The following is a 14,713-nucleotide window of genomic DNA, read 5'->3' as shown; positions in this document are numbered from 1 at the left end:
GGAGGGGTTCGGGGGCGGGCGACCGATGCGGCGTGGCGTGGCGCCTCCCGTCCTCCGTGCGAGGGCGTCCGTTTCTCCGCACCGCCGCGTTTGCCCTCCGTGTCCACCTCGGGCACCCGCCTCTCCTTCGCTCCCTCACCTCGCCAACGGTGCGCCGGGCGAGCGTCAGACGGGCAGCTCCGAGACGGCAGCGAGGGCGAGGGGCTCAGGGGGGGGGGCGGGGCATGGAGGGCCTGTCGGGGCCACGCGTGCGCTGCCCACCACACAGCGCAGGTTGCCCCGCACGTGAGAAGGGGGAAGAGCACGCGAGGAAGCCGAAAAGCCCCCCGAGCATACGCGCGTGGGAGGACGCACACACGCGAGAGACGGCAGCGACGAGAGTCCGCGTCTTTACTCCCCTCCCCTCTCTCGCGCAGGCATCAGCTCCGCCGGCTCCTCCACGATGGCGGCTGTGCCGAGAAGCCGGCGGAGCCGAAGTAGCTTGCCCGACATCTCTTTTACTGCACCTTCTCTCCATGCTGTGCAGACTCCTGCATCGGCTCCGCTTCCGGCGCAGGCTGAAGCTCATCCTCCTCCTCAAGCTTTTCACTCACAGAAAGCCCTCTGTTCTGGCACGGGAGGAGCAAGACGGCGATGTTGATGATGTCCAGGCACCAGGCCACCAAGAAGAGAGCGAACCCGGCTCCATAGTTGAAGAAACCCTTGAGATTCGGGCAAGTAAGAGCCTCATGCTTGTAGTAGGTCACCACCATGACCACCCAGACGACGCTTAAAGTGAAGACGCCCACGATGTTGAGAGCCAGGCACAACAAGCGGAAGATCGAGCAGCAGCACAGCAGAAGGACGCCCAAGACGAACGCCGCGCCGTACACGAAGATGGAGATGACAGCCAACACCTGAGCAGCGCGGAAACGCTTGCGGCGGCCCCCACAATCCCGCCATAGTTCGTCCACACCAGCTTCGTACACGCTAGATGTGCAACGCGATTTCCAGCCCCATAGGGTGATGCAAACACTCCTGTAGGCAGCAACTGGATCATTCCCCCGAAACATGTCGAGCGGCGTACCCACCAGCACGAAAAAGAACGCGATGAACTGGAGGACTACATATACTATCATGCTGATCCTCAACGCCATTTTCGGCAAATCCACAACGCCGACAGCGGGCAAGGGCAACGCGGAGGTGCACGGGAGAAAGAGCGGCAGGGCGGTCGAGACTGCGCGACAGAGCTGACGAGGAGTGAGGCGAGAGCGGAAGTGAGTCAAGGCTTGGCAAGGAGATGTCTGTTGTCGTTGTTGTTGTACGTGCACGCACACGGTGCCGTTCATGTGTGCACGTGTGTGTGTTGTGAGAGGGGGAGAGATGTGGGGTGTGGGCAGGAGTGAAAGCGGGGGAGGAGAGAGGGAGGGACAGAGAGAGAAATGCGGGGGAGAGTGGCGAGGACACGGGCACGTGGCGCTGCGAGGCGCGCACAGGGGGAGCACATGGGCCACCTGCCGGCATGCACGCAAGGCACACACATACGGTGAAGCGGCCGGCGGACGCGAGACGCGCCGCAACGGCAGCGAGGGCGAGACGGAAGCACCGCTGAAGGCGTCCAAGCGGAGAGGACGGAGGGCACTGCCTGCCACCCTCCTGGCAAGCCTTGCCCCCCTCTCTCCCACGCCCTTCCCGTCCTGCGTCGCCTCTGCTGTACTGCGCAGGCATCTCGCGCCGCACACAGCCCGCGCACAGCCACCGCACACCTCTGCCCTCGGCCTTGCGCCGCCTCCTTCGTGTGGCCGCGGCAGCCAAGCAACCGCGCCGCACACAGCGAGGTCGACGTGCGAGGAAGCGAGTGTGCAGAGAGCCGCAGCTGCAGGGCCTGCCGGCCGCTGATTCTCGGCGCCGCTCTCCCCCTTCCGCGTTGTCGTAGGTGCACCTGTGTGAGGCCTTTCGAGCGGCGTGTGCAGTGGAGGGGGGCCGAGGGGCCGCTGTGTACGTGTGTGCAGGAGGGCAGCAGCACCGCCCACACTGCACAGCCGCCGCCGCTCGCACATCCCCCCACCAAAAAGTCCATAGAGCAGAAGGCGCATCGATGACGGTAGCGGGAGAGGGCACAGCGGCCCTCACGCGCGGCACACCACCGTCGACACCACCTGCGCCGCGCCGTCACGGCTCACCACGTCCAGTGCAGGCGGCAGGGATAGACACGGCAGATACGCACACAACGCAAGCACACAGAGACTGCACCGCAGCAGCTCTGCGCCACAAAACGGAATCGAAATGAGCAGCAGGTATCGGCCGCAGCGGCCGCGCGTGTGTGTGGCTCGCCGAGGAGGGCGGCGGCGCAGGTCGGAGCACGTGAGGGCGCCGCTCCATCGCTGCCCGCACCCTCACCTCACCGCGCGTCCACCGCCACCAGCACCGGGAGGCCGCGCGGAAATGCGTGCCGCCGAACAGCCGCACATCCTTTGCGGGACCGCGCCGCACAACGCCCTCTAGCGCTGCACTCCGCAACGCCGCCGCATCTTCGCCGGCAGCTACGGCAACGACCTCGACAGCTTCTCATCTGTGCGCCATCCCGCCGAGACGCGGCATTCATACACCACTGTAAAGAGCTCGCCTACGTCGTTGCCGTGAGATGCCGAACAAGCGGTGGAGGCTAGCAGCGTCGATGGTGTGCTGCGTCTACGCGAACGCCTGCTGGCGGCGGTGCAGGGCAATCATGCGCAAACCGAGGCACCGCACTCCAGCGGTTGAAATGCTGAAGGACGCAGTGGTCACTTCTCCATGACGAGATGGCACAGAGGACGGTCGCACACGCCAGCGCCACAGCGTCGCGGCACACCTACCACCAGCTTGACGGAGAGCACCTCGCTTCCGTGCGCCGATGTTTCAGGTGCCCTTGCAGTTCCACACAAAGAGCGCGAAGGCGCTGCTCAGTGCTCTGCTGCAAGTACACGGTCGGCGGGGCCGTGACCCCATCGCATGCCCGTGAAGCCCGCTTGCTCTGCTGCCCACTTCGTGCACGCAGCTTCCCGTTCGCCCATTGTTGCGTCGGTGCAGAGGCCGTGCACCGCTCCGTTCGTCGTCGACGGCCTGCTGCACCGTCGCGTGCTCGCTGCGGCCCACCTGTGCCGCTTGTCCAACTCACCCTGGGCGCTCCCGGGACAGCGGCCAGCGAAGGGCCACCATGCAACAAAACGCGACCCGTTGGAGGGCAGCCGCCCCGCCCCTGCAAGAACCCCCCAAAAGCATGAGCGAGAACCATCACGACTCCGGCCCTCAGCCACAGTCATCGCAAGAACACTCGGGCTATTCCATCGTCACGTGCCCAGCTGACGCCGCGCGCCGCTTCCCGACAGTTTTTCTTCTAAGGTAGACGACCTTCGCATTGCGCCGGCACATCATCTATGCAACACTTGGGGGAGAGCGACGCCAGCTTCGTCCCGATTGACAGTGGCCTTCAACCGGCATGCCGCCCGAATCACCGACCCCGCTGCCTGCCTCACGGCTCGACACGTGCCTGCGATCTGCATGCGGCCTGTCCGCACATCGACTCGCACATGCCTAGCACGTCGCGCGGCGTTGCAGGGGCCACCAGCCAATCGTGCTGCCACCACCTGCATCGCTTCAGGGCGTAATGCTTCACCCCACCGGCACAGCTCCCGGCCGATAGGCCCTCGCGCCAGCGGTGCCCAACACGGCCGGGGGCGCTAGCCCTTCCGGCGTGAGTCCCAGGGAAAGCGATACCTTCCGGTCTGCCACTCCACTAGCGTTGCACAGCACGCAGAGCCACGGCGAGCAGTCCACCCAGACACCGGCCATCTATCCCTCCGCGTTCACAGCATGAACCGTCCCCTCATCAGACCCTGTTCCTCACCCACCACGGAGAGGTCGCAGCTGGCCACGCAGCTGCGGCAGCCGCAGCGCTCCATCATATCGGCCGCCCCGAGCGCTGCGCCACCTTCCTCCGACACGGTCGCCGGGCTCTGCGGGGCCCCGTACGCCGCGCACACACGTGCGCAGCAGTTTCCACAGCCGCATGGCGCGGTGCCGGTAATGGCTCGTCCGCTGCACGAGGCACGCCAACGAGTCAGTGCCTAGATGGGGTGGCACCTGCAGGTGCTCGCCGTCCGGGCGGACAATCAGGCCACCGAAGTAGCGCAAACAGCGGGAGGTGTCTGCCGAGCAGCGCAATCACACCTCCAGAAGCGTGCCTGCGGCGCACCCGCCCGCTCGGCCTTCAATGCCGCTACCAGAATGAGCCGGCGCACGTTGTGTCTGCCCTGCAGCGACGCCTTGCGCGCATGCCACTGGTCGAACACGGAAGAGGAGAGGCGGAAGAGCGCCCGCGGATCCTCCTCCGTGGGTGTGTCCGTCCGCGATGGAGCTCCTCATAGACAGCAGCATCCATGTCATCCCAGAGCCGCCGCCACTCGCCCCATGCCAGCATCCGCCTCGTCTCCCGGCAGCGGGCGCAGGTGGTGCCCTCGAGGCGATGGATGCACTCCTCCGACACCTGCACCCCCTCCCTCAGCAGCGTGATGGTTGGAACCATCCGCGATCAGAATCTCCACGTGCGCTGGACATCCGCCTTTTCCCCAATCGTTGAAGCTCATGGTGTGTAAGCGGTAGCCGGCGTAGCCCGTCTGGAGCGCCGCAAAGGTGAGACGGCGCGAGGGTTTGGCCATACACGAAAAGCCCCTGCTCAGCGGCCGCGCCGGCACCAACCCATCGGAACTCAGCGGAAGCGGCGCCCCCCTCTGCACCGTGAAGACCGCAGCCACACACACACACACACACACACACACCATATCCCTCTCCGACATAGGTCCTATCGCATGAGTGAGGGATCGTTATGGGGGTGGGATCAGTGGAATGTGATAATGACGGACTCGTGGGCGTCCAAAACGTTCCGCAGGTGCTGGAGCACCCACCTGCTAGTTTGTGGAGGAAGACAAGGAGGCACGGAGGAGGAGCGAGCGAGGGTTGGTCGTCAGCGTTCTCTGTCCAAGGCACGTCTTTGGCACAGCAGAGAGACATTTCAGGCACACACACACACACACACACACACACAAAGAAGGCACGAGCACGTTGCTAAGAGGACGATGCGGTGTCGCTAGACATGAAGACGGGCGCATAGACGATGACGGAGGGCGGAGGGAGCAGCAAGGGCAAGAAGGCTGAGGACGATGAGCTTTTCTCAGCTGCGCGCGCCGAAAAGAGACGTGCGCTCACGCGGTTTTCAAAGAGGACTGCCGGTTGCTCGCCGAGTAGGAAGGCGGATCATCCTCATGGATGGCAAGAAGGTAACCATGACGATGGAATAGTGTAGCGGCATTCCTGTGCAGCGCGCATGGTGCATGCCCCTTCATCAGAAACGATCTCGGTAGTGGTCTGCTTACTGGCGCGTCGGCTCCAGTTTGCGCATTACGAAAAGCTGCTCAGAAGGTTGACAGGTATCGATACTTGTAAGCATATTTCACGCTCTTCACTGCAGAACAGGGGAATGCATGCGCCACACCAGCTTACCTCCAACGCTGTCTCCGCCTCCTCTTCTTTTTCAAGGAGGCGCCACATGCCACACACGCACGCGCCCATCGTGCGTAACAGAAACTATCATGGCAAAAAAAAAAGTCCACCCGTGTCTTCCCGGAGGATTAGTCGGGCGCGGAATGTGTGTGTGTGTGTTTGTGTGTGACAAGTAAGCAAATCCAAAGCGCGAGAGGGGAGGGGGGGGGCAGAGAAGAGCGCACTCGCTGCTCGCGTGGTTATCCGCCCATGCTGCGATCTTCTCGGTTATGACGGGACTTCTCGCGTAGAAGCACAAGAGAAACAAACAAACACATGAGAAACTGGTATCGCTAGCGCCTGTATGTGTTATTGCGACGGCGTAGCGCATCCTCACGACGGTCCTCGTAGGCATGAGTACGCGAGCTACCGCTGGTCGTCTCTCGGCGATACCGGCGACTACTTTCCTCGCTGCTGTGCACGCGTGACGATCGTCGCTCGTCACGGTTATCTCGGTCATCAGAGCGTCTGCGGCGGCGGCTCATGCCGCTGCTGGTGCTGTGATGATAATCGCTTCCTCGAGAACTGTGGTGCCGGTGCCGATGCCGCCGCTCCTCATCGTCGCTATGGTGTCTCCGCCGACGCTCATCACTGTCTCGGTCGCAGTGGCGTCGGCTTGAATGGTGGCGGTCATCGTGGCGGCTCGAAGTCTGCCGGCGACTGCTGCGCTCGTCGCGAGCCGTCCGCTCGACATTTTCGGCTCGCGCGTCCTCACGGGGTGCATCGCGCGGCGTTGAGGCTGCGGAAGACAACGATGAAGAGATGAGCGAGGACCAGTCATCTTCGGTGTCACCGCCCTTTCCGACCTCCTTGTCATCATCATCGGCAATGAACATGTTTGCGGCCGTCGCGGAGGTGGATGCCGTCTGAGACTTCGTACCCCCGACAGGCAGCGGAGGCGGCATGACTGGCGGCTTGTGATGTCCACGAGGGAAGAGGGCGCGGTACTCAGCCGGGTAATCACGTATCGCTGTTTCAAAGCCGATGTAGTGAAAGTATTCGAGCCACTCCTGCCGATACACGCGCTCTCGAGTCACCGGATCGTACTCGGGCGGAATCACATCCATTTTTGTGGCTGTGGTGGGCAAACCGAGAGGTCCGTGTTGCGGCTAACTGCCTGTGTTCACGTGTGCGTGCACACGTTACCGATCACGATGGAGACGTGGTAGACGGCTCCAGTTCAGGGAAGCAAACAAGCAAGCAGTACACCACACGAGCACGCTTCAACGCTGCAGCACAGTCTGGGCAAAAAGGAAGCGAGAGAGGAGCTCGCGACACAAGGAAGAGTCTCACACACGGAATCGATTGCAGTGCACACAGGCGCACCGCTCATGCACCGAGAGAGGAGGATGAGTAAGCGGGCGAGAGCCGCGGTAGCCGTGCGTAGGCTGTTGTCGTGACCGCAACGGCCGTAGCACAAACCTACAACGAATCCCTAACGCAAGAGAAAAGAGCGCTCGCACCGGTGGTTACTGGCAGTCGATACACGCCATTAATCCACACACTGACAGAGGGCGATGATTGCGGACGAAGGCGGAAGTAACGAGAGAGAGAGAGAGAGACAGAATCCATGGCTGCCTTTGCGAGAGAGTGGAGAAGGTGCGACGCGTTGGGCGCTCAGGGGAGCAGAGCCGTGCACCAACGTGCCGTGAAGCACCAAAAGGGGCTCTGCATAAGGTAGCGGTATTTCTCAACGAGAGAGGCAGATGGATGGAGAGGTGGGCCAACCACAAGTGTGTACACACAGTGCCGGTCTGTCTCTCCTGTTTATGAGCGAGCACCGATGCCATGACGATGTCCGCCAAGGCTACCTAAGCAACAACACAGCAGACAACTCTAAGCCACGTGCGCATTCATGCCTTTGTTTATTTCACATGGAGTACCGCAGTGAGATGGACCCCCTACTCTTGCCTGGATGCGTGACACAGTGAAAGAGAGGATGGAAGGGGCCCGTGTAACGATTTGAGGCCTCTTCACCCCAATTTGCACTGGGCCAACCACACAGTAACAGACATATAACGCCACCGCAGCCACACCAAGACGCAAGTCAAGAAAGGCAGCACAGGCTCTCCCTCCCCTGGGGTGCAAGCAAACCTGCCCCTCCCCCACACAAGCGTGGCACCATCACCACGTGAGGGGGTTGGGAGGAGGTACTGGAGTGGTCCAAAGAGGGAGCGGGGCAAGGAGAGCAGCCAGAAACTATGAGCGCCAAAAAGTCGTTCCAGTGACACTTCACAGCGGCGACGACTGATCAACAAACGAAGCTATCTGTTCGTTGGGTCCTTAACCGCGTTACCGTGCGCTGCCCCGCCCCCCTGTACGCCTTCGTCCTCCTGCTCCAGTAGAACATTTCCCCATCAACATGGAGTAAGACTGCGAAGGGGTCGCAGAGAGAGGGAGAGAGAGACAGGGGGAAGGGGCGGGGGCGTCGAGGCGACAGAGGGGAGAAGGAAAGACATGCCACGATTACAACCTCAAAAAGATCGAGGAGCACCTCTCCTCATACCCGCGCCCGCACACTTACACACACACACACACACATACACACCCAGAACCATCAAGACAAAAAACCATGTGTGCTTGCGTGCGTCGGACTTACATGAGAGGATCATGCATGCATCCGCATTCATACAGCCTGTCGCGCTGCTGGAGAGCAGATATGTTGGCGCAGCAAGATGGTGCTAGACGAGCACCCAGTCGAAGAAGGTTCAAGGGATTGCGGAAGGGGGGCGAGAGAAGCGAGGCGGCGATGGTAATGGGCTCATCAATGACCGATACAACAAAAGGGAAGAGTTTGGGACGGATGCAGGGAAGGGGGGGGGAGGAGGGGGAGTGAGTGGAGCCGAAGGGCGAACAAAACGCCCAGCGTGTTCAGCGCCAGATCGACACCCACTGCCGCTAACACCCATTCAGCTGCTTTCTGCACATGCAGGATGGGGAGGTGTGTGTGTGTGTGTGTGTGTGTGTGTGTGTGTGTGTGTGATGGTTCGCCACCAAGGCGACCTTTGCCCCAATCGGGAAGCCTGTCCCGGACGAGTGTACGCAGCGCGTGGCTCGACGTGTGCCGAGCGCTGTGCCATGCGGCACTCACGCTTGTGCGCGCGGGCTAAAGTTCTCAATACGAGCCCACGTATTACGCGCAAGCTGCGCACACAATGCGGCTTTCCTCTCCCCTTGCGAGTTGGAGGCCATAGCCCAGGTATATGACGAGCCTGTCGGCTTGCTTGTGCCTCGACCGAATCATGAGTTCCTATTCCGGGACGCCACGAGCCACCGTACACCGTAATGGCAGCCCTCCCGCACCGACGGCAGCATCGCTGCCACGTTCTCCTGCCGCGGCGACGCACGCATCATATCGCAGACCACCGTGGGACGTGCGAACAGCGCGCTGCGTGCGTCGTCGCTCGTGCAAAATTCGAGTGAGCACGACGGCGTGTTGCCGGGGTGGGGCTGACGGCACCGAGTGCGGGCCACCGATACAAACACCTAGCCGCCCTGAGTCGTCAGAAGACAGCGCCATCACGGGCCGCCCGGCGTGTTTCCACGTCCTCCTGTTCCTGTCCCGCTTTGTGGGGGTGGGTGGGTGAGGGAAGCGAGGATCTTTTGTTGTGAAGCGGATGCTTCGTGTAGACAAGACCGTAGGCGAGCTGCAAACACCCACACCAGTCCGAGAAACAGCCGGCCCGCTGGGTCCCTCCCTCGAGGCGTATGCGCCTGTGCGCCATCCTTCTCCTATGTAGCTGGGGACGGGGGTTCCGCGACGCTCTCCCGCACGAAGCGTCGGGCTGCTGCCATTGCCGCCTTCACGGTTGGTGACCACTTCCAGTTGCTGACCGACGCCATGAGGAACAAGGGGTGCCTCGTTGAAGGGCGACACCGGGAAGTTGCTCACCGCCATGCCCAGCGCGGTGGCGTAGCCACCGTGGCCGGGCTTGCGCATCACACGCACGCGCTGTGCCAAGTGGAGGGCAGCGGCGACGGCGTCCAGGAAGGCATCATGCTGGGCACGGCGCCGTTTTGCACGTGCACAGCGTGGCGGATGTGCACGGTGATGATGCACATGAGCAGCGCTATCAGGGTCTCCCCCACCGTGACGGGCAGAACTATGTAAGGAACGGCGGTGTCGCATTCGAGGAAGGGGACGCTTCGTTCCGTTGTCGCGGTCCACGCTGATGAGAGCGGCGAGGCAGTCTAGACGGGCCGAGGGAGCCCGGTGGCGCGCGCGTGGGTTGCAACCTTTTGTGGGGAGCCAGTTCGGCACTGAAGAAGGCGCGGCGGGCTGCTTTCAGCCCTCCGCGCGAAGAACTCTGTGAGGACCAAGATAGCAACGACAGTGAGCATGAGGACCATCGCTGAGACTCGCTTGCATCCGCCCCCGCGCCGCAAGCGCCTCTTGACTAAATGACAGGCGACTATAGGCGACGTTGGCTGCTCATTTTCGGCTGTATGTGTTTGTGTGTTTGTGCTGAGGGACTCGGGCAAGGAGATGAAAGATCGGCAACAACGACAACGATGACAACAACAACAACGAAGGTGGGAGGAACGCGGGGGCAAACAGGCGAGGACAGGTGCCTTCTCCCGCGTATATGTTGCCACACACACGGAGAGAGAGAGAGAGAGAGAGAGCGGGGTGCCGGGAAGAGCGGGGGAGAGGGAGATGAGGATGCGCAGGCGATGACGATTTTCCTTCGGGTGGAATGAGGGAATGAAGCGAAGGAGAGTGCGAGGTGTGAAAGGGGTGAGGAGGAGGAGCGCAATGCCGCACCCTCATGTCACCCCCCCCCAGAGCTGTGCCATGTGCCCTGTATGATAATCGGTTTGGTAAAGATTCTGGGGAGCGGCCGAGTGGGAGCACGTGCAGCGGCGTAGCTGAGGGCGGCGGCACTGAAAGAGCCCGACGATGGGGCGACGTTCATTTCTGTTGACTGAGGCTGCGTGTTGTATGATCCCTCAAGCACGCAGACGGTGTCGCGAATGCTGGTGAGCAAGGCTGCTGCATATGCTATGAGACAGAGACGACACACACATACACACACACACACACACACACAGTGCTCAGCGGGCCATCATAGACGCCTTCCACCAACATCACCACCACACGCAACGGAAAAAACACACCCAACAGCAACATGGCGCGCACGGCCAAGAAGCCGCGGGTGCGCGAGCGTCGCCCCTCTCCACTTTGGTTCCACGTTGGGTGGTGCGGCGCCATGCTCACGGGGCGCAGAAAACAACAACGACAAAAACGATCACTGGCACACACACACACACACACACACACACACACACACACACACACACACAGACACACATGCATACTCACGCAAGCGAGCACCAGTGACTTAAGGGGCCTTTCAGACCCTCTTAGCTTATTAGCGGTGTTGGGCCGCCCATGTTAAGGGAGTGAGCGGGGGGGGGGCGCGGCGCCTCACCTTCTGAGACGAAGACGTCAGCCACTCAGGCATACACGGGGAGCGAGCGAGAGGGATACGACGACGAGCAGGCAAGCACGCTCTCAGAAGCCGCACGAGCAGTAATGCCTTGAATACGTGTAACATGCGCACACATGCACGCATGCCCACTGCCGAATGTGCGCACAAAGCGTGTCGGCGGCCGCTTGCCCACACAGGACTCCCTTCTATGAGGATGGCAATGGACAACACGGATGCCCACCTTCCGGCCCGCGTGCGCGTCCGAGGCAAGGGCCCGAAGATATGCACACACCAACACAGTCATGTGTGCTGAGAGCAGCGCCGCTTCACCCCGCTCCTGGGGCGATCATGAGCGCTGGAGGTGACTCAGCTGATTCCGGATCCACTTGACCTGCTTCTTGTTGTCCTCGGAGGTACTGCTGCACAGCGCTTGATTCAGGGCCCCGTTCACGGCGTCTGCCAGCAGCGCCTGCTTCGCCTGCGCCCGCATCTGCGGATCGGGTACGTGGCGTAGCACCGATGCCATGTCGCCAATGACCATGAGTGCCGCCATCTGCGTCTCCTCGAACTCGCCAGCGTTCGTGGCGGCGTGAAGGGCAAAGCCCAAAATGTTTGCCAGGTACGGCGCCAGGGCGTCGACGTCACTGCTCTTGAAGCACTGGGTGACAGAGGAGTAAAAGGAGGCGGTCGTCTCCCAGAGGCTCATCACGTACTCCTCGCCTTCTGGGTCGCCGCGGATGTCGATCTCGCAGCTGGCGCGGAAGAGTCGGTCCACCAGCGGCAGCAGCGCGGCCATGTACGGCTTAAAACGCTCGCTGCCCAGCACGTTGAGAATAAAGTCGCTAAAGCAGCTGAGAAAGGAGCACTTGAGCTCGCGATTCACCTCGGTGTTCATGAGGTTGACGTACAGGGTGTTCATGATATCGGACTCGAAGGGCAGCAGCGAGAGGCGGCAGGAGAGACTGAGGTCGCCCACCGCAGCCACCACGCCGTAGATGCTGTCCGGTTCGTCGAAAGCCTGCAAGTACTTCAGCACGTGCGGAATGACCTTCGCCAGGTAGGGTGCCAGTTGCTCCTTGGCGACGTAGGCTATACTGCCAATGGCCACCAGCGCCTCCTGCTGCACGTAGTCGGTGGGGAGCTCGATCACCTGAATGAGGGCTTGCATGGAAGCGTCTAGGAATGGCATAAAGCTCTGCCCCAGCTTGCGCGCAAGGGCTGAAAGTGCACCGCAGAGCAGGCCCATCATCGCCTCAGCTTCAATGTTGTCGCCGCTGGATTGTCGCAGCGCGTTGAGCTGCGGGCCCATGCGTGCTAGCAGTTCCTGAGGCAATTGAATTAGGTAGGCGCTGCAGCAGTCAGTCGCGGCCGCGTCTACGAGGGCATTCAGCGTCTCTTGAGCAGCACTCTTAAAGTCGTTTGTGGCGCCGTGGTCGATGGCGTGCAGAAGAACGACGACGAGGTCGCCATAGTAGCGCGAAATCTCGTTTGTCTGCTGATCCTCCTCTTCCTCGTACGCCAGCGCGATATTGTTGATGATGTGGCACGCACGAACGCCCATGCGCGCGTTGTCGCCGCCGATCATCGGACCGACATCGTTCATTAAGCGCTGCAGCAGATCGGGCGTCTGCAGGAAGATGTCGACGAAGTTCTCGCACACAAGCGCCAGCACCCACGCGCTCGTGTCCGCCACCATCTCGTTCGAGTCGCGGAGGTACTCCATGAGGCCGGGGACCGCCTGCGCCACAGTGTCCTGAATGGCTTCCTGCGCCGCCGTTTCCTGGATTCCAATGATACACCCAAACGCCATCACGGACGCCTCACGTTTGCGCCACTCTGTGCTGTTAATGTTGGCGTACACGAAATCCATCACGGGCCTCTGGACGGGGATACCGACGGCCTCGGCGAGGCTCTGCAGCAGCTTACCACCGGCCACGGAGAGGTTCCAGTCATCCTCCGTCTGGTCCTCTTCTTGTCGGACGAGGAGCTGCTTGCAGATGTCGACAAGGAACGTGAGCCCCTGCGCGCTGTAGTTCAGGCTCGATTGCACGTCGCCGCCCTCCTTCATGTCCCGCTCCAGCTCGCAGATCGAGATCCAAAACTGGATAGCCTGCAGGCCCACCGCCTCCTCGTCGTGAAAAATTGCGTTTGTGGTGATTTCGTGGAGACGCGCGATGTAGTCCGGCAGCGTCGAGTAGTAGAGCTCCGCCACCTTGACCAAGCTCTCCATGGCGCGCTCTCGAGTACGCGCCGTCGTGCACGACTTCGCCGTCTCACACAGCGCCGTCACGAGGTAGCTGCGCTGCTCCGGGACGTCCATGTTGTCGTGGATGTACTCCATCGCATTGCATAAGGCATTCGTGGCGCTGAGCTTGACATCCTCGTTGGTGCTTGCCATGCACTGCACAATCACGGAGAGCACGTCTGTCGTGCTCGGTTTCAGCGCTTCCTCCACCTCCTCGTGATCCTTGCCCTCCTCGCAAATGTAGCCGATGGCGGTGAGGGCTGCCTCCTGGTGCTGCTCCGAGGCAGACTGCGCTGCGCCGACAAGAATGCCCATCAGCTGCGGCCACTCCCCAGAAGGCAGCTCGCTACGCGCCAGGCTGCCAACGATGTTGGCGGCGACTGTGCGCACATCGCGATTGGGGCTGCCGAGAGTGCTCAGAACCTCATTCTTGACGTGCAGCCGCACATCCGCAGGTAGAGCGCGCCAACGTTCCTCCAGCGCGTGCCGTGCCGCCACTTCTCGGAAGGATGGCGCTACGGCATTCTTTAGCAGCGTGCCCGCCATGTTTCGGGCAAAGGTCGGCTTGCTTTCGTCACGGAACTCCTGCAGCATTGTCGTCATGAAGGTGGCGAGGTCGGTCTCCTTGGCATTGTTCACAGCTGTCTCTGCGGGCACCCGGATCGATGGCTCTGGGTTGCCCAGAGCCATGAGAAGGTCCGTAATGTTCGCCATCACGACTGACTTTCTTCGTTTCCTATTTATGGATTTGCCTCTTCAACAGCAGAGCGCAACACAGCGACAGAAATGAATTCGAGCCCGCGCACGCACAGTAGAGGTGACGCACACTTCTGTAGGGGGTGGGAGAGAGCAACTATGCGTTACAGAGCTCTCTGAGGAAAGCGTGTGCGTCCCAAGCACCGATAAACCCACACCGCAGTACTCCCCTCGCGAACGTTGCTTCTGCAGCGCCTGAGCAGCCCCACAGACAACTCAAACCGTTCCTGATAAGACGCGTGCGTGCCTTCTGCGTTTCTGCTTTTCGCCCTACCCCACTCCCTATTGTACGAGGCGTAGATGTGGACACTCGTACAGATAGAGGTTGGCGCGGAGTACACTGTGCCGGACTGCTTGGTACGCGAGCGTGTGTGCGCTTGTGCATAAATATATATAGAGAGAGATCACTATGTTCGTCTGAGTATTGGTCTGTGCAAGTGAGGCGCTGCAGTCTACTTATTGTGGTTTCTTTCAAGGTTTCGAGCATGTGGATGTGTGTGCGTTCGTGTGGGCCATGGACGCGCCATCGATGCGAGGACGCACGCACACACACACACACACACGATCAAGCGATGCAGTTTGTGGATAGAGAAGCAACCAGAGGCAGAGAGGTGAAGGGAGAGCAGCAGAGGAGAGGGACAATGTTGTTGCGGCAATATGATGTATTTCGCATATCTGCGCGTGTGTGGGCATGCGCAGCCAGTGCGGGGCGGGAGAGAGAAAA

The 14,713-nt window shown here is 61.2% G+C and overlaps 3 protein-coding genes across 3 annotated transcripts; all 3 read right to left on the bottom strand.

Moving 5' to 3' along the window:
- Positions 1-497: 497 nt before the first annotated feature.
- LMJF_34_0500 (amastin-like protein) lies at positions 498-1,136 on the bottom strand (the record flags this gene model as incomplete). The annotated part of the gene is made up of 1 exon (XM_001686089.1): positions 498-1,136. The coding sequence occupies one exon, from the start codon at positions 1,134-1,136 to the stop codon at positions 498-500; it is 639 nt and encodes a 212-aa protein (XP_001686141.1).
- Positions 1,137-5,849: 4,713 nt separating this feature from the next.
- On the bottom strand, positions 5,850-6,623 carry LMJF_34_0495 (putative splicing factor ptsr1 interacting protein; the record flags this gene model as incomplete). The annotated part of the gene is made up of 1 exon (XM_001686088.1): positions 5,850-6,623. One exon carries the CDS (start codon positions 6,621-6,623, stop codon positions 5,850-5,852), a length of 774 nt encoding a protein of 257 aa, XP_001686140.1.
- Positions 6,624-11,334: 4,711 nt separating this feature from the next.
- Positions 11,335-13,947, bottom strand: LMJF_34_0490 (putative importin beta-1 subunit; the record flags this gene model as incomplete). Its single annotated transcript, XM_001686087.1, has 1 exon — positions 11,335-13,947. One exon carries the CDS (start codon positions 13,945-13,947, stop codon positions 11,335-11,337), a length of 2,613 nt encoding a protein of 870 aa, XP_001686139.1.
- Positions 13,948-14,713: the final 766 nt, after the last annotated feature.

The sequence above is a fragment of the Leishmania major genome, chromosome 34 (assembly GCF_000002725.2).
Source record: "Leishmania major strain Friedlin complete genome, chromosome 34".
Taxonomy (NCBI): domain Eukaryota; phylum Euglenozoa; class Kinetoplastea; order Trypanosomatida; family Trypanosomatidae; genus Leishmania; species Leishmania major.
This window is presented reverse-complemented; position numbering and strand designations above follow the sequence as displayed.